The sequence below is a fragment of the Dipteris shenzhenensis genome, chromosome 12 (genome assembly GCF_047967505.1).
Source record: "Dipteris shenzhenensis isolate YYH24624 ecotype China chromosome 12, Dip_SZ_1.0, whole genome shotgun sequence".
Classification (NCBI taxonomy): domain Eukaryota; kingdom Viridiplantae; phylum Streptophyta; class Polypodiopsida; order Gleicheniales; family Dipteridaceae; genus Dipteris; species Dipteris shenzhenensis.
The window spans coordinates 44,946,177-44,971,715 of record NC_141607.1 but is presented as its reverse complement, the minus strand read 5'-3'; the positions used below and the strand labels follow the sequence as shown (position 1 = coordinate 44,971,715).

At 44.8% G+C, this 25,539-nt stretch overlaps 1 protein-coding gene across 1 annotated transcript; it reads right to left on the bottom strand.

The window, feature by feature from the left end:
- Positions 1–9,813: 9,813 nt before the first annotated feature.
- On the bottom strand, positions 9,814–19,381 carry LOC147896280 (uncharacterized). Its single transcript, XM_087382256.1, has 3 exons — positions 18,694–19,381; positions 10,077–10,208; positions 9,814–9,920 (listed from the first exon to the last, which is right to left on the bottom strand). The coding sequence occupies exons 1-3, from the start codon at positions 19,379–19,381 to the stop codon at positions 9,814–9,816; spliced, it is 927 nt and encodes a 308-aa protein (XP_087238382.1).
- Between the last annotated feature and the right edge of the window lie 6,158 nt (positions 19,382–25,539).

Sequence of the window (25,539 nt, the reverse complement as noted above, 5' to 3'; positions counted from 1 at the left end):
CAAACCCCCTCAGCAACCTTAACTCCCTGCAATCTCTTGACCTATCCGAATGCATGAGCTTGGTGGAGCTGCCGTCCACCCTCGGCAACCTCAGCTCCCTGCAATTTCTTGACGTATGTGGATGCACGAGATTGGGGGAGCTGCCATCAACCTTCAGCAACCTCAGCTCCCTGCAAAATCTTAACCTATTCGGATGCACGAGCTTGGCGGAGCTGCCATCAAGCCCCCTCGGCAACCTCAACTCCCTACAATCCCTTTACCTATATGGATGCACGAGCTTGGTAGAGCTGCTATCAACCCTCGGCAACCTCAGCTCCCTACAATCTCTTCACCTATATGGATGCACGAGCTTGGAAAGGCTGCCATCAATCCTTGGCAACCTCAGCTCCCTGAAATCTCTTGACCTATCTGGATGCACATGCTTGGCGGAGCTACCATCAACCCTCGGCAACCTCAGCTCCCTGCAATCTCTTGATCTATACGGATGAACGAGCTTGGCGGAGCTGCCGTCAACCCTTGGCAACCTCAGCTCCCTGCAATATCTTAACCTATTTGGATGCACAAGCTTGGCGGAGCTGCCATCAAGCCCCCTCACCAACCTCAGGTCCTTGCAATCTCTCGACCTATCTAGATGCACGAGCTTGGTGGAGCTGCCATCAACCCTTGGCAACCACAGCTCCCTACAATCCCTTCACGTATATGAATGCATGAGCTTGGCGGAGGTGCCATCAACCCTCGGCAACCTCAACTTCCTACAATCTCTTCACCTAGTCAGATGCATGAGCTTGGCGGAGCTGCCATCAACCCTCGGCAACATCACCTCCCTGCAATCTCTTGACCTATCGAGATGCACGAGCTTGGCAGAGCTGCCATCAACCCTTAGCATTCTTAGCTCCCTGCAATCTCTTGACCTATCTGAATGCACAAGCTTGGTGGAGCTACCATCAACCCTCGGCAACCTCAGCTCCCTGCAATCTCTTTGCTTATCCAGATGCACGAGCTTGGCAGAGATGCCATCAACCCTCGGCAACCTAAGCTCCCTGCAATCTCTTGACCTATCTGGATGCACGCGCTTGGTGAAGTTGCCATCAACCCTCGTCAACCTCACCTCCCTACAATCTCTTGACCTATCTGGATGCACGAGCTTGGCGAAGCTGCCATCAACCCTTAGCAACCTCAGCTCCCTGTAATCTCTTTACCTATACGGATGAATGAGCTTGGTAGAGTTGCCATCAACCCTCGGCAACCTCAGCTCCCTGCAGTTTCTTGACCTATTCAGATGCACGAGCTTGGCAGAGCGGCCATCAACCCTTGGCAACCTCAGCTCCTTGCAATATCTTAACCTATTCGGATGCACAAGCTTGGTGGAGCTACCATCAAGCCCTCTCGACAAACTCAGCTCCCTGCAATCTCTTTACCTATCCGAATGCACAAGCTTGGCAGATATGCCATCAAACCTTAATAACCTCAGCTCCCTCCAATCTCTTTTTGTAGTCGGATACATGAGCTTGTCCACGGAGCTACCATCAACTGTCAGCAACCTCAGCTCCCTGCAATCTCTTCACCTCGTCAGATGCACGAGCTTGGCAGAGCTGCCATCAACCCTCGGCAACCTCAGCTCCCTGCAATATCTTGACCTATCCGAATGCACAAGTTTGGCAGAGCTGCAATCAACCCTCGGCAACCTCACCTGTCTGCAATCTCGTTACCTATCCAGATGCACGAGCTTGGTGGAGCTGCCATCAACCCTCGGCAACCTCAGCTCCCTACAATCTCTTGACCTATCTGGATGCACGAGCTTGGTGGAGCTGCCATCAACCCCCCTCGGCAACCTCAGCTCCCTGCAATCTCTTTACCGACCTAGATGCACAAGCTTGGCAGAGCTGCCATCATACCTCGGCAACCTCAGCTCCCTGCAATCTCTTGACCTATCCGGATGCACAAGCTTGGTGGAGCTGCCATGAACCCTCGGCAACCTCAACTCCCTGCAATCTCTTTACCTATTTGCATGCATGAGCTTGGCAGAGCTACCATCAACCCCCCTCGGCAACCTCAGCTCCCTGCAATCTCTTGACCTATCCGGATGCAGGCTTGGTGGCGGTGGTGTGATGATCAGAGTTGTAGATTGTGATTCTATTTCCCACAGATTCTATTGTCCACATAAAGAGAAAGTGGTGGATGAAAAGTTAATGCATTGGGATAGGGATAAGATTAGAAGAGGCATGAATAGATAAAACAATATGTAGGGGCTTTTTTAAATACCCTCGAACACACAAGATATGGGGTTTTTACAAAGTGAATACTCAAGGGATATGTTACAGTTTGTAGATGTGTAAGGAGCTCAAGTTTGACAAAGTTGATGGCAAATCCGCCAAGCTCGTGCATCTGGATAGGTAAGGAGTTTGCAGGGAGCTGAGGTTGCCGAGGGTTGATGGCAGCTCTGCCAAGCTCGTGCATCCATATAGGTTAAGATATTGCAGGGAGCTAAGGTTGCCGAGGGTTGATGGCAGCTCTGCCAAGCTTGTGCACGTGGATAGGCCAAGAGATTGCAGGGAGCTGAGGTTGCCGAGGGTTGATGGCAGCTCCGCCAAGCTCATGCATGTGGATAGGTTAAGAGATTGTAGGGATCTGAGGTTGCCGAGGGTTGATGGCGGCTCCACGAAGCTCGTGCATCTGGATAGGTCAAGAGATTGCAGGGAGCTGAGGTTTTCGAGGGTTGATTGCAGCTCTGCCAAGCTTGTGCATCCGGATAGGTCAAGAGATTGCAAGGAGTTGAGGTTTCCGAGGGTTGATTGCAGCTCCTCCAACCTCGTGCATCTGGATAGGTCAAGAGATTGCAAGGAGCTGAGGTTGCCGAGGGTTGATGGCAGCTCCGCTAAGCTCGTGCATGCGACTAGGTCAAGAGTTTGCAGGGAGCTGAGGTTGTCGAGGGTTGATGGCAGCTCCGCCAAGCTCGTACATCTGGATAGGCAAAGATATTGCAAGGAACTGAGGTTGCTGAGGGTTGATGGTAGCTCCGCCAAGCTCGTGCATCTGGATAGGTCAAGAGATTGTAGGAAGCTAAGGTTGCCGAGGGTTGATGGCAGCTTCGCCAAGATCATGCATTTGAATAGGAGCCTAAGAGTTGATGGCAACTCTGCCAAGCTCGTGCATCTGAATAGGTTAAGATATTGGAGGGAGCTGAGGTTGCCGAGGGTTGATGGCAGCTCCACCAAGCTCGTGCACTCGGATAGGCGAAGGGATTGCTGGGAGCTGAGGTTGCGGAGGGTTGATGGCAGCTCCACCAAGCTTGTGCATTCGGATAGGCGAAGTAATTTCAGGGAGCTGAGGTTGCCGAGGGTTGATGGCAACTCTCCCAAGCTCGTGCATACACATAGTTCAAGAGATTGTAGGGAGCTGAGGTTGTTGAAAGTTGATGTCAACTCTGCCAAGCTCGTGCATCCATATAGGTCAAGAGATTGTAGGGAGCTGAGGTTGCCAAGGGTTGATGGCAGCTCTGCCAAGGTTGTGGATCTGTATAGGCGAAGAGATTGCAAGGAGCTGAGGTTGTCGAGGGTTGATGGTAGCTCCGCCAAGCTCGTGCATCCAGGTGAAGATATTGCAGGGAGGTGAGGTTGAGGAGTGCTGATGGCAATGTGGCATCTTGGAGTCCCCATAGGTAAAGTCTTCAGAGTTGCAAGAGGAGGACCTGTGAGGCGGTAGCACTAGCGGAAGAAGGTGCAAGTTTAGTAGAAGGAATAAAAATGAGACAGTGCGAGTAGGCAGATTACAGAGGGATACTTTGCAAAAGTTTAGTAGATGTCAAGACCTGTGGAGGGATATTTTGCAGGTCATTCTGTCCAACGAGCTCTAGGACCTTTCATGACCTATCATGTGGTTTGACACACCTGAGTCAACATACCACACATCATTTCGTTCTTCTACACTTGTCACAGAATTGGTCATGTGCTGCACCATAAATAGATGCTCATTTCTATCGTCACCCTGTCTACTAGAAGATGCATAATTGCCTTGCTGCAATTTTCCATTCATAATGTCATTCTGCTTTTTGTAGCAGTCCTTAGCCATATGACCCATTTTACCATAGTAGTAGCATTCAACATTGTTGTTTGCATTTGGGCCTCTCTGCCATCCACCACGGCCTCTTTGGCTACCCCTGCCTCTAGAGTTATCACGTACTCCTCCATAGGATTGGCTTTCTTGAGTTTGCTACATATTCTGATTTCTACCACGGCCTGCAAATCGGCCTCCTCTACCTCTGCCTCTACCTCTTCCAGCATTTGAGTAGAAGACAGTTTCTTTTGAAGTTCCTCCTGAAGAAGATGCACCCCCATTTCTCTGCTCTTCAGAAATTAGAAGAGCAAACAACTCTTCAAAATCAGGAAATTTTTCACGGATGGCAATGGATGTCCGGAACTGTGCATAATCCTTTCCTAGACCATTCAAGGTCACAGAAACTAGATCATCATCTTCCACTAGCGACCCAATGGAAGCAAGTGCATCTGCAATTTTCTTCACCTTCATGTGGTAGTCATTGATGCTCATATTTTCTCTCTTCACATTGTGCAACTCCTGTTTGAGCTGCATTTTCCTGGCTTGCATATTTGTGCTATATATTTTTGCCAAAGTATCCCATGCCTCCTTTGGCATACTTGCATCCTGAATATGCATAATCATAGAATCCGAAATACTGATAGACAGCTAGTACATAACTTTTCTGGCTCTCTCATGCCATCCTTTAAATGCCTGCATTTCCTGTTGATTGGGAACATTAGGAAGAACTGGTTCTTCTTCATTTCCTGTAATGAACTCCCAATAGCCTTTTCCCATAAGGAAATTCGTCATTCTAAACTTCCATGCCTGGAAGTTGTTCTTGTTAGGCTTTTCAGTGACAATCTGTGAAAGAGAATCAGACGCCATTACAGAACACTGCAAAATATTTTGTCACTGCAAAAAAACACAGCTTTTGCCTCACACGGGCAGATCTACAAAATTGACGAAAGTGGTATTTGACCACACAGTAACTTCTTAGTGACGATTTTGCATCAACAGGCAACAAGCATGATTCTGCAACTCCGAATATCTCTGCACATAGGCATACAATGCAATTTTTGCAGCAACTTTTCATCGACTAGCAGAGCAGTGGTCGCACAGCAAAAACAGGGCCTTTTTCTGAGTGCCTGCGAAGAACTTCCGCCTTGAAAACAGACCCCGAAATGGCCTCGAATCAGAAAAATAAACACACCACGAAGGGCGTCTCAATCTGAGACAATGCACTCTTGCACTTCTGGCTATGCTACCTGCAGAGATTTGCTCCCAAACTCGAAAAAGGAAAGCAACACTGGTCCTCTTACCAGGACACCGTGAACATGGTATGCTTTCTTGAGCTCCTTACCATGAACAAGGCTCTGATACCATGTGAAGATAGTGGAAGAGAGGAAAGGATTCTCACTTGCGGCTTTCTCACATACACAATGGGGGAATACACACACAGGTGGAGGCTGAAAACAATTTTCCTCTTCTTAGTTGTGAAAGCCAAAAGAACTCTAGTACAAAGAAATAGAAGAACCCTATATGTGGGTCTCAAAACAAACTCAACTAACTAAGGTGGCATACTAACTGAGCCACAAACTAGAGTAGATAAGGATAGCTGTCATTCAGCTATTATTCATGGGCAGTGTACCAACCGCATCTCTCCCGCATCTGCAGCTAACAAGTCGATGACATAAATGCACAATGGTCACCCTGGCATATCGCGAGTGAAGCTCGATATCTCAACATATAGTTGGCACCATAGGTTAGGTTAGTTCACCTAAAACAAAAAAGGACCCAATTATAAAAAAAGAAGTTGCCCATTTTTGTCCCTACTTTGAGGGCCCATATCTTGGTCATTTGGAGGCCAATTTGCACCCCGATCAAACCCAAATTTCATTTACGCAAAGTTCTACATTAAAATATGCATTTTGGATCAATTTGCCATCATTTTGGGCCCCGTTTGTTGCCTCCGTATAGGCACTAATTTTGACTCGTCGATTTCATGTTTTTTGCCATTTTTGGGCTACAAAGGTTGAAATCAAATGCGGATTTTGCAGCCATATGCACCCACTTGAAGGACACAATCAAGGATTTTGTATGCACCTAAGATTAAGAACAAGGCTAGCACCTATCTACTTTTGAGGACTTTCTTATACCCTCGATGCTCCCTAAGAGTTCAACCTATCCCCATCGACAAGCAACATGGAGGACCAACAATGCACTGAAGTACTAGATGATGAAGCGGGTGCCAAAATTTTCTTCAATCAATGACGAAACAACTACAGAAACAACAACAATGACAATGGGACACTTTGGTAATTTGGAAATGCCAAAGTACAATCGATATGGGGATCCTATAAGATTCCTTCAACTCTTTACATAGCATGTTGTGCTAGCAGTGACCAATCAAATGAGACTAAAACAGCCTGGTTTCCCATGGCCTTAGCTGATGAGGCCTTGGAATGGTATCTAGGTCTTCTAGTGGAGGAAAGAGCCACATGGGTATTTGAGAAATTCAAAAGGAGGTTCCAAACCAAGAGGCTACAAGATCATCCCACCCTGAAGTATGGAGATGTGCTAGAAAGAGAAAGTCAGAACATACTTGGGAAGAATGAAGAGATTGATAGCCAAGTGTGTTCCCCATCTTGATGGGACAAGTACCTAATTCCATGGTTCATTTCTTTGCTAGGCTGTAAAATTCCATATGCAAAGAAATGAAAAAAGTCAGAAGCTATGTGCAATTCAACGATGCTCATGAAGCTACAATTGACATCAAGGATGACATGACCAACTCTGACACCAACATTGATGACTATAAATCAAGTCATCATGACCATAGATTTTCCAAGAGGGGAAGCACTTCAACAAAGGATTGCACCACTGAGGATCGAGTGGAAGCCATGGCCTTAAGGGTAAAGGAAGAAATTATGGATGCCATAGAGTAAAAGTTGTCAGTCTCTCAGTGACCACAATACCCTAGAAGAGAGAATGTATGGTGCCCACACTATATGGCCAACCACATGGCCAATGACTGATGCCCAATCTTGAGGAGCAGACTTAACCCACCTAAAGTGGCCCAACCATTTGCGGTTATGGTATGCCATTTGCAATGTTGCGGGTCGTGATGTAAACACATGCTTCTACAATATGGGGTTACATAACCCCAACCCTAATAGTACCAACATGCATCAATCCCAGTATAGACACAGCCGTAGCACTCACGCCCAATGTGCAAGTGCTTAGGCTCAATCCTTTGTGAGGACACAAGCACCCCAACTATTGAGAAATCCCAACCCCCGATAGTTTCCTTGAGCTACCTTGCTCCAATAGTCCCAATGCAACAAATCCAACTTGAGAAACTGGAGCTGCAATATGAGTATGAATAGAATACCCTATGTACTACATGAATGGGGTAGAAGGACTCATTCCAGTGTATGCCAATCAAGTAAGACCGACCACATCTTGAGCACCAATCAAGTGCTTCAAATATAGAGAAAACCATCGGACTATTGAGTGCCCACACAAAGGCAGTCCAAATACTTTTTAACCTGTGTGCAGAGATTGTGAAGGGCATGCATGCATGGATTGTCCACTCAAAGCAAAGCCACAAAAGCTCAATGAAACAAAGCCAAATGTGCTCCATTGGAATCAATGGCATCAAAAGTCATAGTCTAGCTACACCAAGTGTTTGTGTCCTAGCCTACACTGGTGATAACAATGAGGCAAAAGAAAGCAGCATGACAAAAACTAGTTTTTGCTTAGAAAACAAAGAGTCCAAAAGATAAACAAACCTTGCCAAACCCTAAATAAATTGAGGAAATGCCAAGCACATCCATCCCCAATGCTCTTCAAGAAGTAAAGGAAGTATATCCCAATGCTAAAGTGGGGAAAGCTTGGTATCAAGCCTTGAAGTAATGGGGTAAGGCACAAACATGAAAAATTTGAGGTAGACTAGAGAGAAATAGCAAAGGATAGGGAACCAACACCACACCATATTGACATGGTGATTGAAGCCACCACCAACCCAAGCATAATGGATCTGCATGCAACTCATCCCCAATTTGATGGCACTGCACTTGCCAGCTTGTTTATTTGTCTCGTCACAATGCCAATTGGAAACTTATTGAGAAATTGTCCTACAACGTCGGAGAATTTCAAGGACTGGATATAATCAGCACAATGCTTCCCACCACTGAAATTTGAAATTTGGTGCTAGGGGTATCCTGCTGGAGCATAAAGCCTTTGGTCAATACCTTGCAAGAGTGGATGGTGGGGTAGGTGCCAATATTCTAGCAAAAAAACTCTGTGAAGAATGGGGACTACCACCAATGAGTAATGCCACATTCAACATACACCACTAGCCAACCACACTAAGATGAGGCCACTAGGAGTTGTTGACAATGTGTTAACAAAAATTGTGGGAGTCAAGTTCGCCATACAATTCGCCATACTAAATCTTCCTCAAGGATAAATAACATACAAAATATTGTTGGGGAGGCCATGTCTTAGAGAGGCTTTGATACTCCATCATAATGGCACTAATAGGATCACAATCCATATTAAAGATACTACCTATGAAAATAAATATGAAAATTGGGGAAATCAAGCCCATTATACCAAGAAATATTGATGATACATCTTCCACCATAGCCACCAGTCATGCATCACTTTCAACATTGAAAGAACTCAAACCCATAGAAGGTGATAGCCAAAGTGATATTGCATACAAGCATTGGCCACAATTATAATTGCAAAACAACCCAACATTGCTAGATGTGGATGCACAGATGATACAACTACAACCACTAATTTGGGATGAAGAATTAGAAGTGGTGGATGTACCTATTTTCATGGCATGTATAGAATGGGACAGTGATCCAAAAGAGGCCATCATTGAAGGCTATGATGAAGATTTTGACTCAAATATGGAATAGAAGTGGATAATGCCACATTATAAGATCAAGTATTTGATAATGACTTGGCCACCATCCTTCATGCATTAATGGCGGCAGACTATAGGCCCTCTGGTAAAAACAAATAACAGATTTCCAAGAAATCAGTGCTTGTGTGTGTTGAGGTGAAACTGTAAGTTTTGAAAGCCCTCATTGGAGGCCCTTGGAGAGTTTTTGTCCATGAACACCCATAATGAAGTACTTGAAGGCCTTTTATGTGCTCAAGGCCCTCATTAGTGTAGCTTGTTTCTAGCACCATGTGCGTGTAGCGTGATTGGCCCTATAGGGCCTAGGAAGCTATGGACAAGGACCTTTACAATCGTCGGTGCAAGCACGAATGCCCATATTTGCAGATTTTGTTTTGCATGAGTGCTTGTCCATTGGCATAGAGTATATGAAAATCATCACTATAAATTTCAACTTCATGGAGGCACGTGAGTTGGGTTAGCGAAGATGACTTGGTTGACGATGGTACCATGATGAGATGTATGAGCACATGATCCGCCATGGTCTTGTATTTTCAAGGCACATTAATGTACAAGCAAGCAATGTCAACAAAGTCAAGAATAAGGTGGCACATGGGCAAGACATATGCCTAGCAAACAAAAAATTACCCTACATAGAGTTATCTAACTAATCCAAAATAGCACATGGAAGGTTAGTGAGGTGGCAACCATATGGCGTGCAGATGGGACGGCATTCAAGAGCCACAATGTGGACATATAAATGGCTATCCATCCATAAGAAACCAGGTCTACATGAGATGATAATGAAAACATGAGAAATTAAGTTTTGTATCAGTCCATAAAAAGCCAGGACATGCTCTCTAGAGCTCATCAACCAAGTCATCTATGTAGTCTAGATGTCCATGATGCCTCTCCACCAATTCATAATCAAATGTGCTATCTCCTACCATTTGGGTAGCCACATCTTCTGCATAGCAAGGCAGAACACTAAGCCCAATTAGTCAGTATCTAACCATGCTTAAATTATACACATAGATCAAATAAATTACTCACTAATCAAGAGGTGCATCAAAGTCATAGTCTGTCTCCTCATCATCTATCATGAGGATTGCTTGATTCACACTTGAAGGCCCTGCCTCTATGAAGTTGTCTCTAAGAATGCCTTCCAAGTATCTTGTGCAAATCTCTTTGTCATTGTCCACTGCCATGCATGGACGTCCTAAGTGAATTGCTACTTTCATCCCAGGTGCTATACCTGCACCAAGCTCAAGCATAGAGCCTCCAATCGGACACAACAACTCCATGAACATCAACATCATGGCGCTACTCTTCTCCAACCCACCATGCCATTGTCCACCCTTTCCCTCTTTTATGCACTGTACACTTGAAGGCAAGTAATGAGTGATGAAATAATTGTCCATGCACACCTTAAGGGATTGGGAAACTTTATTTGCCCTATCAAGATAGTGATGTGCCTTCTTGCCAATCCTAGAGAACAATAGGATTGAAAGGTAGTAATCTACATGAAACATAGATTGAAAAAGTTAATGGAGAAAAATAAAATACAAACAAACAAGAACATGACAATCATGTAAATAGCCAAATGACATACCTTGACACCAAAGCCAACATTATCAGCAACATCAATGCAATCTCCCATCTCCACAATCCATTTACATGTACTAAGGCTAAGGTGGAGCATTATAATGAGTTTGAAAGGATGCAAGCTAGAGAGGATTACCAGAATTCGAGAGACTGCATTCGAGCGAGCATAGATAAACTTCTGGTCATTTAGGACATTCATTAATGTTGTAAAGGCATCAAGCATTGTTGACTTTCATTCTTGCATGAAAACAATAACTGAGTTTACACATTGCACTGGAAGGACTTCATTTACATTCTTGGCTAAAGCATCATTAGTAATAGTTTCACGGCTGACTTTTGTGGCCCATGTCCTACGAAGTGAATGTATAGAAATCAATGCTCTCATACAAAAGGAAGTACTCAAACAAGCACCAAAGAAACAAAAATGTTCACATGAAAACCAATTGATTCTACTAAAAAAGCAATCCTTCCCAAATTAGTTTGGACTAGCAACATGTCTAAATGGAGCCCATGTGATTTAGTTGTTGCAATTGATATTTGTAATATCAAAGAAGTAAATGGCAAAAATGTGAGCAATTGGTTTTTAGACATTAAAAAAACAATTTTAAAAAAAAACTTGCATCTAAATCATCACAAATATGTACAAATCAATTCATTATCCTCTACTCTCTTATGTTTCATACACATTCTTGCACACAAAGTAAATTCATGCAAATGGAGAGAAGCAAGGGTACTTAGCATGTGTACTGAAAATCAAAACCATAGATTTCATTTATTTAGGTATAGAGACTTTGATACCATGATAAATCCCAAATTATATCATAGATATATTTCAAAAAGCCTCTTCAAAAGTTTGGCAATATGTAGGCTCTTTCCTACTGCTTTCGTAGGAAGAGCTGGGTATTCTATGTTGCAGGGTTCCGAGGCTTTTTGTCACCTACAGATATATTGGGATTGTCGTTGTAGTATATGTGTAGCTTAGGACCTCGAGTCATGTTCTGGTGAGAGACGTAGGCTTAAGTGTGGTAAGTAAACAAAGTGTAAGCATGTGTAAAAGGCACGTAAACCATTGTTGTTGGGGTAATGAAGGCTTTCGCCTTCATTGGGGGTTGTAGGGTTTAGGAGGAGTTTAAGGGTTCAGAAGGAGGTTCCAGGGTTTAGAAAGAGTTCCAAGGTTCAGAAAGAGTTCCAGGGTTCAGAAAGAGTTCCAGGGTTTAGAAGGAGGTTCCAAGGTTTAAAGGGGGGATTCAAGGGTTTAGAAGGAGTCCAGGGTTAGAGGGGGGATTCAAGGTTCAGAGTAGAATACATGGTGGAGAACTCGTCTCCCTCGTAGATCATGGAGTTCAAGGGTTTAGGAAAGCATAGGAGTGGGAGAGGAAGAAGGTGTAAGAGCATGGGTGAAGGAAGAGAGAGAGGAGGAAGGAGGAGGAGGGAAGAGGAGGAGGGAGGGGGAGGAGAGAGGAGGAGGAGGAGGAGGGAGGAGGAGGAGGAGGAGGAGGAGGAGGGAGGAGGAGGAGAAGGAGGAAGGAGGAGGGAGGAGGAGGAGAAGGAGGAAGGAGGAGGGAGGAGGAGAGGGAGAGGGTGGGTTGCAGGGTTGGAGGAGAGGGGAGAAGGGTTGCAAGGTTAGGACATGCTTTTGGACGTGACACTTGAGACAAATGCTTGGAATACCAATGTAGACTCAACACAATGCCCCAAGAGTGCGGGCTTCATTCCATTATGGGGTATTTATACAAGTTGGAGAGCTTCTCTCTCTGCATGTAACACAAAGTCGTATCACAAAGTTGTAACACAAAGTTGTATCACAAAGTTGTAACACAAAGTTGTAACACCTTCTCTCTCTACATGTAGAAGTTGTAACACAAAGTTGTAACACAAAGTTGTTACACAAAGTTGTCACACAAAGTTGTGTCACAAAGTCATAACACATTCTCTCTCTTCATGTAGAAGTTGTAACACAAACTTGTAACACAAAGTTGTTACACAAAGTCGTAACATAAAGTTGTGTCTAGAAGTTGTAACACAAAGTTGTAACACAAAGTTGTATCACAAAGTTGTATCACCTTCTCTTTCTTCATAAGTTCATGTTGGCACAGAGTCAACATACTCCCGGATCCATTTTATTACCCGTCCTCGGGTTATGGCTTATTTTGATTTCAGAGTTGGGATGCCATGTGCGTAATTCAGTGGCTATTTAGCTTGTGGTATGCGAGTCGTTCCTACTGTAATTCTTTTGCACCACACAATTTGTAGTCAATAGTCAAGAAACTTATCTCCTCTTAAGGAGGGGTAGATGACTATGAATGTCAGAGGGGATCTCGTTGCTGAGGTTGCGGACGCTGCCATCGAATCTTCTTGGGAAGAGGTTTAGCAGGGGTCTCGTTGTGGAGGATTGGTATAAAAGGATGTTGGTCAAGAAGCTTATCTCCACTTAAGGAGGGGTAGATGACTATGAATGTCAGAGGGGATCTCGTTGCTGAGGTTGTCATTTCTTGCTATCTTGCATACATGTTGGATGCGATTGCACCCGTAGCATTGAGCTTGTAGATAATTAGTATGCAAGTTTGATATTTTTGCATATAGGAGACGGCTGTGATGTTTGGCGGGGGTCTCGTTGTGGAGGCTGCAGACTCTGTTGCCAATTCATCTTGAGTGTTGGCATAGCTTCATGTACTGCGTGTGAATTCATTGCATGCTTTGAGAGTATGGAATGAAAGTGTGTGATACTATTTTTTATGCAATCTATTATGTGCCTATGCAAAATCATGTGAGTGCATGTGATGTGTCTAACTATATGCTTATTTGTGGGATTTGATAGGGAAACTAAGACTCAAACATCCCTAATGTGCAAAAAACGTGCGTATGCAGTGAGTGTGCGTGTAACAATGTAGTGCAAACTATATGTGCAAAAACGTGCATATGCGAGTGAGTGCTTGTGATACAATCTAATCCTAACTAAGGAAGACTTGGTTTCCCAAATCTTCATTTTTGTCGGGGATGGCTCGCGTGTTGACGTAGTAGCGCTTCAGTCGGCTCCCGTTTATTGTTGTGTTGAATTGGACTCCATCTAGTGTTTCAAGTAGCACAGCTCCGATGGGATTCATCTTTTGTACTCGGTAGGGTCCTTGACCTAGGTACTTCAGTTTTCCCTTGTGTACTTTGGCATTGTATAACAGGACTAAGTCGCCTTCCTTGATGTCTTTAGCTTTCAAATTCCTGTCAAACCATGCCTTTCGTCGACGTTTTTCTGTTGTCATGGCATGATAAGCGACTAGTCTTGTCTCTGTATGCTTTTCCAACTGACAGAGCCTTTCTTTCAAGGACTCATGATCACCCATGCGTTCCTGTATTGCGATGCGTAGACTTGGTATTACAAATTCGAGTGGGACCACGGCTTCAAGGCCGTACACCAATTGAAAAGGTGTGTTACCTGTACTGACCTTGAATGTAGTTCTGTATGCCCATAAGGCTGCATTCAGTTTCTCTGCCCAATCAGAACGCTGTGGTTCTACTACCTTGGTGAGGATATTGCATATGATTTTGTTTGTGGATTCTGCTAGTCCATTCCCTTGGGGGTAGTAGGGTGTGCTTTTTCTATGAATGACCATGAAGCCAGACAAGAGTTCTTGGATTACCTCATTGACAAAATGTGTGCCCCTATCCGACACAATTTCAATGGGGCATCCGAATCGGGTGATCACATGTTCGTACAAGAATCTTGCTGTGCTTTTGGCATCTGCCTTTCTGACTACTTTAGCTTCAGCCCATTTTGTAAAGTAATCAGTGGCCACAATGATGTAGCGTGCCTGTGTTCCTTTTGCTACTGGATGTATGGGACCCACATAATCAATCCCCCATTTTTCAAATGGCTGTTGTGCAACAACTGTTGTTAGGGGATTGAAGTCTTTGTGTTGTGGTTTAATAGTTCGTTGGCAAACATCACAGCCTTTTACATATTCATAGGCATCTGCCCATAGTGTTGGCCACCAGTAGCCTGCCAGGAGAACTTTTCTTGCTGTGGCTTCCCCTTGGAAGTGTCCTCCTGCAATGCCTTCATGGACTTCACTCAGGATTGGCAGGATCTCATGAGGCATTACACATCTTCTTAATATCTGGTCCTTGCCCATCTTGTATAGTTGTCCTGCAATGAGTTGATAGGGTGCAGCCTTTAGAATCAATTTTCTGGCATCTACTGCTTTCATGTCAGGGGGTGGTCGTCCTGTCATCAAGTACCCAATGATATCTCCACACCATTCTGGAACAGCATCTATTTGAAATAGTGTGGCATCTGGTAAGTCATCTTCTATTCCAGTGGCTTCTTCTCCTGTCTTGACTCGAGACATGTGATCGGCAATGTAGTGTTGGGCACCTTTGCGGACCACAATTTTGAAGTTGAATTCTTGCAACAAGAGGAGCCATCTGGTTATTCGTCCTGTGGTACACGGACGGTTCACAAGATAAAGCAATGCTTGATGGTCGGTGTAGAAGACAAAATCATTTGCGAGTAGATAGTGCCGAAATTTCTTTACACTGTACACCATTGCGAGGGCTTCTCTTTCTGTGGTTGTATAGTTGATCTCTGCATCATTGAGTTGTCGACTGGCGAAGTAGACGGGGTAGTCTTTCTTATGTTCACCAGGTTGACAAAGCACACTCCCAATTGCATACTTGGATCCATCAGTATGAACATGAAAATCAATATCCCAATTGGGAGATAGAAGGATGGGTGCTGTGATTAGGCGCCACTTTAAAAGCTCAAAGGCTTGGTCGCACTCTTCGGTCCATAAGAACTCCACTAATAATTTGTAAAGTGGTCTAGCTATCATGGCATACCACAATATAAATCTTCTATAATAGCCGGCATGTCCCATAAAGACCTGTACACCTTTGGAATTTGTAGGAGGAGGCAATTCCATGATGATTTTGATTTTGTCCATGTCAGTTGCAATCCCATGTTGAGAGACGATGTGTCCCAAAACAACTCCGTGGGTGACCATGAACTGGCATTTTGTTGGGTTTAGGGAGATGCCATACTCCCTGCATTTGATTAGTACTTCTTCCAGACATTTGAAGTGGTCTTGTTTGGTTGAATGGATGCACAAATCATCCAAGAACACCTGTAAAAAATTATTCAAAAATGACTTGAAAGCTGTGAACATGACTCGCTGGAATGTGGCTGGGGCATTACAAAGGCCGAATGGCATGACTCTATATGCAAAAATACCCCATTCTGTAGCAAATGCTGTTTTTGATTGGTCTTGAGGAGCAATTTGTACTTGGTTATAGCCACTGAAGCCATCCAAGAAGCTATAAATTTCGGATCCTGCCACCTTTTCCAACACTGTTTCTGTTAAGGGTAGGGGGTAGTGATCCCTAATTGTGGCGGCATTCACATTTTTCAAGTTTACGCATATTCTGAGCTTCTTGTTGCATTTAGGCACAATGACAATGGGTGAAACCCAATCAGTGTGCTCTATCTCGTAGATGAATCCGGCATCTAGGAGTTTTTCCAGCTCGTCATAAACCATGGTGCCATATTTAGGATTTGTGCGATAAGGTCCACATACCTTAGGGAGAGCACCTTCCCTTATAGGGATCGTGTGAACTGCCACTTCTGGTGAAATTCCTTTCATCTCTTTGTATGACCATGCTAGGCAGTCACGGTATTCCATTAGGAGGTCTTTGAGTTTGCTTTCATCTTCTTGACGGAGCTGTTTCCCAATGAAAACCAACTTTTCTTCCTCCCCTTCAAGGGCGAGGTTTATTGTGCGTGTTTTTGCCGGTCCCTCATAGATTGGAGTTTCTCCAATGCTATCGGTTTCTTGAACTTCAGATTCTCTGATTGGTCATGGCATTGCTATTGGTGCACTGCCACTTGTATAATTCTTAAAGTATTCCGGCACTGCTCGAAGATCGGCCTCTGATGGGGTTGAACTAGCCTGAGATGTGTCATGAGTACTGGGTGGCATAGTTGCATTTAGTAATTTGTTAGGCTCTTCTTTCCTTTCTTTTTCTGAAGTCTCTTGATCGAGCTTCATCCGCACATGTGGCTTATATTTCCAAAACTTCTTACGTTGGGAACTGTGGGGTAACTTTTCCACTGGTAAGGTGTTTCCAAGTAAGGGTTCATGTGCTGCACATACTCCTTCCAGTCCTTCAGGGGACCATTCAAGAGGTGGTGGTTTTGACTTTGAGGGGACTGCCTTTGCAAGATACAATTCCACAATCTGTGTTTGGACTCGTTCGAATTCATTGAAGTGCTCGGCCTTGGCTCTTCTGCGATTTCCTCCTGCAGCTTTCTTGCGGGATCGTCTGCTGTTATGCAACTGTGGAGGTTCAACTTTTGGGAGCTCGACTGCCATCAGGGCATGCAGAATGGCTAGGTCATTATCAAAGATTTGATCTTCAATTTCAGCATTCGCAGCCTCTGTTTCAAGGTCGCAAGGAAAATCTGAGTCATCATTGGTATGGGGACCTTCTTCAGGTTCATTATCCCATTCGAGGTCAGCCATAAAGAAAGGCATCTCTAGATCGATTGGTTCTTCATGCGTCGGTGGAGGATCGACCTGTAGTGCGTTAACATCTATCTGTGAGAAGATGGGGTCTAATGAATGGCAGTTGTCGATGGTTGCCAATGTTTGTATCCAGTTATTGACATTGCTTTGTGAGTCACCTGCTATGGCATGCTGTTGCAAGGGATCTGATTTGCTCGAGATTGTCGTGGAAGATGTGTCATCCAATGCTCTAGGAACAATTGGTTTAATAACTCCTGTCCCCACATTCACCCTGACTGCAGTGTCTTGATTCTGGATTGTCAATCTATCCGTTCCCCAGTCATGGAGGACTGATGCTTCCCGTAACCAAGGACGTCCCAGTAAGATTTGATAGGATTTTTTTGGGGAGATCCAAAATTGTGAATTGAAGGGAAAAGCGAACTCCTGCGATCTTTGTGGACACGCCATTCACTATTCCCAAGGGTTTAGCCCGTGAATCATCGGCAAGGCGTATGTTGAAATTAGCCTTTTGCATTGGTGGGAGACCCCATTCTTCGTAAAGCTCCTTTGATAGGACATTGACACCTGCTCCACCATCCACTATGGCTTGGATTTCAGTATAGGCCTTGTGGATCAAAGGCACAGTGATGTTGCGTATGTCATCTCTCTCACCCATCCGCACAGGGATATCTTCAATGTCATTCATAGGTGGAGGGGGATTCGCGAGTTCAATCCATCCTTTAAAACTCTCCCAGAGATTGGGACAATTCCATAAGAGGATTCCGATGGGAATTGACACAGGGCAACTCAGGATGCTAGAGAGTGCAGCTCCTTCAAGTTGATGTGGCGGTACATTCTGTTGTGGAGTCTGTTGTTGGAACAAAGGCTCGAGTACAGTATCAATACTTTGTGGGGCCAAGTCATGGAGTGGGTCTTGAGCTTGTTTCTGAGTCTCAAATTGAGCTTGTTCATTTTGGACCCATTGCTGAAGTGCCTGAAAACGAGCCTTCTCCACCTCTGCATTCGGGAATGGAGCATCTTTTATTCGAGGCTCGGGAGTTGATGTGGATGAACTCGGCTGCTCATTGCTTGGCGGAGGTGGAGGCACTTGTGCTTTCTTTCTCAGAAGTCGCTTCGGTTGGATTGGAATGATAGGGTCCTTCGTGGCCGCTTTCTGTTGGCGTGTAATTACATTGATAGGTTGTGACCTTAGACTTGCCGGACCCAGACTTTGATGGTCCACCCCAATGATGCCGATGGGGATGTCAGGCTTAACCTCTGTTTGTTCTGGGACCTTATTTTTCATGGGACAATCCATACAGGCATGTCCTATGCCACAATCTCTGCAGAGCGGTTGGAAAGTGGCTGGGCTACCACGATGAGGGCACTCTGCGATCCTATGATTTTCTCCACAACCGTAACACTTGATTGGTGCTCGAAATGTGTTGGGTCACACTTGATTTGCATAGACTGGTATTAGACCCTCTGCACCAGGACTCAAGCTAGTCAAAGTTGATGGCAACTTTGGCAAGCTCGTGGATCTGGATAGGTAAAGAGATTGTAGGGAGCTGAGGTTGCCGAGGGTTGATGGTAGCTCTGCCAAGCTCGTGCATCCGACTAGGCGAAGAGATTGCAAGGAACTGAGGTTGCCGAGGGTTGATGGCAGCTCCGCCAAGCTCGTGCATCTGGATAGGTTAAGAGATTGCAAGGAGCTGAGGTTGCCGAGGGTTGATGGCAGCTCCGCCAAGCTCGTGCATCTGGATAGGTCAACCAATCCCAGGGAGGTGAGGTTGCCGAGGGTTGATGGCAGCTCCGCCAAGCTCGTGCATGCGACTAGGATAAGAGATTGCAGGGAGCTAAGTTTGCTGACGGTTGATGGCAACTCCACCAAGCTCGTGCATCGGGATAGGTGAAGAGATTGTAGGGAGCTGAGGTTGCCGAGGGTTGATGGCAGCTCCGCCAAGCTCGTGCATCCAGATAGGTGAAGAGATTGCAGGGAGTTGAGGTTGCCGAGGGTTGATGGCAGCTCTGCCAAGCTCGTGCATGCAGATAGGTCAAGAGATTGCAGGGAGCTGAGGTTGCCGAGGGCTGATGGCAACTCCGCCCAGCTCGTGCATGTGGATAGGTGAAGAGATTGAAGGAAGCTGAGGTTGCCGAGGGTTGATGGCAGCTCCGCCAAGCTTGTGCATGCAGATAGGTCAAGAGATTGCAGGGAGCTGAGGTTGCCAAGGGTTGATGGCAGCTCTGCCAAGCTCGTGCATGTGGATAGGTCAAGAGATTGCAGGGAGCTGAGGTTGCCGAGGGTTGATGGCAGCTCCGCCAAGCTCATGCATCTCGGTAAGGCAAGGGATTGCAGGGAGGTGAGGTTGAAGAGCACTAAAGGCAATGTGGCATCTTGGAGTCCCTATAGGTAAAGTCTTCGGAGTTGCGAGAGAAGGACTTGTGACGCAGCAGTAGTGGAAGAAGGTGCAAGTTTAGTAGAAGGAACAAAAATGAGAGAGTGCGAGTAGGCATATTACTGAGGGATACTTTGTAGAAGTTTAGTAGAAGTGAGGACCTATGGAGGGATATTTTGCAGCTCATTCTGTCCAACGAGCTCTAGGACTCTAAGCGTGGACATGCTCCCCGTCTTGTCGAGGACGTCGACGTTCAACTGCTACACACACATGTTCATGCTTTGTAAGATCCAGAGCTTGGGCATTCTCCCTAGTTGCAGGTTGCAATTGCAACAATGGACGATCAAAGTAGGAGAGTGTTGTGATGGAGAGGTAGCGAAGCTGGAGGCCTTCGAGCGGGTAGTCAATCTGATCCGTTTCCACCCATATTAATATGTTATCTCTACCACCCATCAAGTTCCATGTTGAAATTTGACCTTGAAGTGGTGTAGAGGATAAGGTGTACATGACTATGGATTCTAAGTAAATTTTAAAAAAACTGGATATCCTTAAAATAATACAAAAAATTCCCTCTAGTTTTTAATTTTATTTATGATGCAAAAGGCAAAGGAAAAATGTATTTTCAGAGTCATGCGAAGTGGGGTAAAAAAAGAAGAGGTTATGAGAAAAACATAAAGAATTGAGGTCTTTTGCTGTTGCTACCATTTGTTCTAAATGAGGAATAGGTGTAAAAAAATAGAGATTCCACTCCTAGAGGCAAGAGGTAATAAAGAAAGGTAGCTATAATAGGCAATAGGAGGCCAAGAGGCAAGAGAGGCGCCAACAACTTTCAATAAAGATTTTATATATTTGAGCAAAGGAGGAGGAAAGTTAGACTTTGGTTATATTGATATAGCTTCAATTAAATTTATGAATTGATAATGTCTCATATAATGGATGGTTTGCTCGTTTTTCATTGCTCGGTTCAATTACCTTGCTCGGTTATTTCCGCTCGCTTTTTGGTAATCCTCGGAGAGGGGGAGGGGGAGTAACACTTCACATGTGGTGTGGGTGAGGGGGAGAGGGCAGGAGTGAGGTGAGTTGTGAATTGAATCTTCTTTTTGTCATGTCATTTTTCTACATAGAAATTGAAAATGATAGGCTTTTTGCTGGTGGCGTGATGATCAGAGCTGTAGATTGTGATTTTATTTCCCACGGATACTATTGTCCACATGAAGAGAAAGTGGTGGACGACAAGTTAATCCATTGCGATAGGAATAAGGTTAGAAGAGGCATGTCTAGATTATAAAAAACAATATGTAGGGGGTTTTTAAAATACCCTTGAACACACAAGATATGCGGTTTTTACACAGTGAATACTCGAGGGATATGTTATAGCCCGTAGATGTGTATGGAGCTCAAGTTGGTCAAAGTTGAATGGCAACTCCGCCAAGCTCGTATATCCATACAGGTGAAGGGATTGTAGGGAGTTGAGGTTGCTGAGGGTTGATGGCAACTCGGCCACGCTCATGCATTCAAATAGGTCAAGAGATTGCAGGTAGCTGAGGTTCCCGTGGGTTGATGGCAGCTCCGCCAAGCTCATGTATTCGAATAGGTTAAGATATTGCAGGGAGTTGAGGTTGCCGAGGGTTGATGGCAGCTCCGCTAAGTTCATACATCTGCATAGTGTGAAGATAGTGGGAGAGAGGGAAGGAGTCTCACTTGCGGCTTTCTCACATGCACAATGGGGGAATACACACAAAGGTGGAGGCTGAAAACAGTTTTCCTCTTCTTAGTTGTGAAAGCCAAAAGAACTCTAGTACAAAGAAAATAGAAGAAACCTATATGTGGGTCTCAAACCAAACACAACTAACTAAGGTGGCTTACTAACTGAGCCACAAACTAGAGTAGATAAGGATAGCTATCATCCCCAGCTATTATTCATGGGCGGTGTACCAACCACATCTCCAGCTAACAAGTCGGTGACATAAATGCACAATAGTCACCCTGGCATATCGCGAGTGGAGCTCGATATCTCAACACTCCCCCTCGACCTCAATCCCAATTCCTGCACACCAAGCAGGTCTCTGAACTTGCATAGCTTCTCTGCGCCCAATGTTTTCGTGAATATGTCAGCTACTTGATCCTCTGTGCTGACATAAACTAGATCAATAAGACCTAGTAAAACCTTCTCCCACACATAGTGATAATGCACCTCAATGTGCTTTGTTCTAGCATGAAAGACTGGGTTCTTTGCCAAGTGTATGCTGCTCATGTTGTCACAATAAATGACAACTGGCCCATCTGTAGACTGATGCATATCATAGAGTAGCTTATGCAACCAAGCTACCTCACATGCAGCCATTGCTGCACCCCTGTACTTAGCCTCTGTGCTCGACAAGGCAACTGTAGGCTGTTTCTTGCTGCTCCAAGTGATTGCAGCACTCCCAAAAGAGAATACATATCCACTGGTAGATCGTCTATCAGAATTACTACCAGCCCAATCAGCATCAGTGTATCCATGCAACTGTATCTGAACCCCAGCCTCATAAAATAGTCCATACTGCAATGTGGACTTCACATACCTGAGTATGCGTCTAGCCTTATCCAAATGCGGTTTCCTTGGAGCCTGCATAAACTGACTTACCAATCCAACAGCATAGCTTAGATCTGGCCTGGTAATAGTCATATAAATCAAACTTCCTACTATGCGTCTGTACATAGTAGGGTCTTCCAAAAGCTCACCTGCATCTATACTCAGCTTCACATTCTGCTCCAAAGGAACTGAAATAGGCTTGCAGCCTGTCATCCCATATTTGGACAGCATGTCCAATCCATACTGCCTCTACAAGAGCTGTATCCCACTTGGTGATCTAATCACCTCAATGCCCAAGAAATAACGCAGCTCTCCCAAATCCTTCATCTCAAACTTCTGCCTCAATAGCATTTTCACATGAAGGATATCTTCATCACTATCACCTGTGATGATCAAATCATCAACATAAATGACAAGCAACATAATCCCTTTCTCTGTTTTTCTCACATAGAGTGAGAAATCTGCCTTGGAAATCTGAAAGCCAATAGTGACAAGATACTGTCCTATCTTATCAGACCATGCTCTAGGTGCTTGCTTCAAGCCATACAAGGCTTTCTTCAACCTGCAAACGAACTCAGGATGAATAGCATGAACATAACCTGCTGGCTGCTCCATAAAGACCTCTTCTTGCAAATCACCATGCAAGAAGGCATTCTTTACATCCATCTGATGTAAAGACCATCCCTTTGATGCAGCCATAGCAATGGCTGCTCTTACGGTTGCCATCCTTGCAACCGGGCTGAAAGTTTCTTCATAATCAATGCCATATGTCTGTGCATACCCCTTGACAACTAATCTTGCCTTGTATCTATTCACAGAACCATATGCATTGTGCTTGATCTTATAAACCCACTTACAGCCAATTGCATTCTTGTCTTTAGGCAAAGGCACTGTTATGGATAAAATTGTCTAAGGAAAAAGGCATTAATATGTATGTGTGTTTGTATATGTGGCAATAGTATAATAAAATATGGTGTGCATAGGGCCCAAGGTTGAGGTGGCAGGGCATGACCATGTGCCACCCTTCCATGTAAGAGGACCCATAAGGTGTGTTGTACATAATCCATAATAGTAATATTATAAAATGCAAGGTGGCATGGCTCCTCCATGTGCCACCCCTCCACCTAGGCTGCATTTAGTGAGATATGGCTCAAAGTCCATGGGAGAAGCAATATAAAATAGGTGGAGATGGATATTATATTGAGTTATACCCTCCATATGAGATAGGCCCATGTGGGGGAGGTATAGAAGGACCAAGAGAGCTAGTTAAATAATGGGGAAAGTAGGATGAGGTGGCAAGATTCCTTGTGCCAACCCTCCACTTGTCCTCCTAGAGGTTTGAACCTATTATAAAATTGGAAAGAGACCAAGGGAGTATCATAGACTTGAGATATGGGGCTTGATTTATGTGGAAAATAGAGGCAAAGGGTTGTCGCACACAATTGAGAGTGCATACCCACCTAGCCCACATGGGAGACTTTTCCACACACACCATGCATGTGGGAGGATACATTAATGTGGAGAGACCCCCTCTTTTGGCTATAAAAGGAAGGGGCTATTCCTTGATGAGACACGCTCATTCTTGTAAAGCCACCTAGCTAGTATTTTGATATTTCCCTCTCATCCCTTCTTTCCAATAAAGTATGGATCACTTCCCTTGATGTCTACATCTCAACATTCCTCTTCCTATCATGTACATGCTTCTCTTCCCCCTCTCCCTTTCCCCTTGTGTCATAGTCTCCCTTTTCCTTCCCTCCATTTCTAATTCCTTTTTTCGCCCCTATGACATTCCTTCGCCCTCATGATCTCCTCTTCTCTATGGCCTTTGAGCATCGCCATACTTAGCCTCTAGCCTCTGGTCTCGATTACTTTTCCAGCTAAAAGTTTTGGTGTGGCTGCTGGGATACGAATCTCCATGGCTGGTGGCGAATCTTCTATTCATACGGGTTACATCAACAAAACTATACCATCTGTGCTCTTTCTAAGCTACTGCGCGTGCATTCGGTTCGTGCGTCTCCTGCGCGACAGTTCTCTGGACTGCCGCGACTTTTGGTTGCGGACAGTTCTCTGGACTGCTGCGATTTCTGGTTGCGGACAGTTTTTTGCGCTCACCTGCGTGACAGTTCTCTGGACTGCCGCGACTTCTAGTCGCGGACTATTTCCTGAGCCCCTGCAAAAGAGTAACAACAGATCCCGCGCCCCCCCTATCTCTTCTCTCCTTCTCTTTCTCTTCTCCTTCTCCTCTCCTCTCCTCTCTTTTTATTAAAGAGTAGGATTGGAACCCAAGACCTCCCCCTTCACAAAATAAAGTCTTATCATTGGGCCAACAAGTTGGAAGTGGTAAAAATGTAATGATTTTTGTTCATATATTGAAATTGCGGGAGCTGTAACTCTCTAACCATAAGGAGTTTGCTCTTGCTGTAAAAGGCAAAAATATTTCATTTTATGTGCTCTATCCACATCTCTTGCTAGATTGCCAATTCAGAACTTCTCCAAGCTCATTTCACGAACGCACGCCTCACGAGAAGGGTGGACATTTATGTCACTTCTCGACGCGTTTAAGGAATTGGTGCCTGTTCCTCCGCACCTTACGGCTACCAATGCACGAGATGTCTTCCTTGATCTTCATGTCGACCTTCAACGGCTGATTGTCCAGTGCATTATTGATGGTGATGACGGGTGGAATGACACACCATGGATGATTCATGGTGACGAACTACTGATACGCTGGGAGGATTTTGACTTTACTTCTACTCATTGTGCGGTGATCGAACTACTTGCTGCTTCAGAGGTAATCAAAACAGTTTCCTTCTTCGAAGGGTGGGATGCTCCCCAAGCTTGGGGGCAGATTTGGCGCATCTGCTTGTTGATTCCTGTGGAAAAGCTCGTCCTGAATGGTTTATTCACAATCTCATTACAAAGGTTTCTAGGCCTTGGCTATGGTTGGTAATGTTTCAACCAAGGAATCCATTTGTACCTAATCAGCCTTTTGTGCCTCATTTCGAGCTTCAAATTGTAATTCTTTTTGGGCTTAAGATAAACTATCAACAAAGAATTGCAAGTTTATTTGGTGCTGAACGTTTGGCTCAAGTGTTGAATTCTCCCCACCCTCTCCTCCTACCTATCTTGGACTACCGAGAAACTTGGGATGTCCGAATTCTAGTCTTGGTGTGATGACATCTTGGATTCTTCAATTTGATGGAGCTTACAAACCTTCGACCAAGGCGGCTGGCGTGGGTGTGAAGCTCACTTCACCGGGTGGTGAGGAGTTTTGTTACAGCAAGTCTTCGCCCGCAAGTACTTGCAATCAAGCTGAGTACTCGGCGCTCATTTTTGGGCTACAAAAGGCACAAGAACATCATGCTAAGCAATTGGAGGTGCAAGGAGATTCTCAACTAGTGTGTGAACAAGTTAGTGGAAGGTGGAAGGTGCAGCGGAGCAAAGGCTTGGCTCCACGACATCAACAAGCCTTGGAACTTTGCAACCAATTTGAAGAGGTAAAAATTCAGCATATCC

Coding starts and splice junctions, on each gene's coding strand:
- LOC147896280 (XM_087382256.1), bottom strand. CDS start 19,381: ATGAGCTTGGCGGAGCTGCCATCAACCCTCGGCAACCTCAGCTCCCTG. Junction 10,209..18,693: donor ATCAACCCTCGGCAACCTCA/GTTCCTTGCAAT, acceptor AGCTTGGTGCAG/GTATAGCACCTGGGATGAAA. Junction 9,921..10,076: donor CATAGAGGCAGGGCCTTCAA/GTGTGAATCAAG, acceptor CTTGCTATGCAG/AAGATGTGGCTACCCAAATG.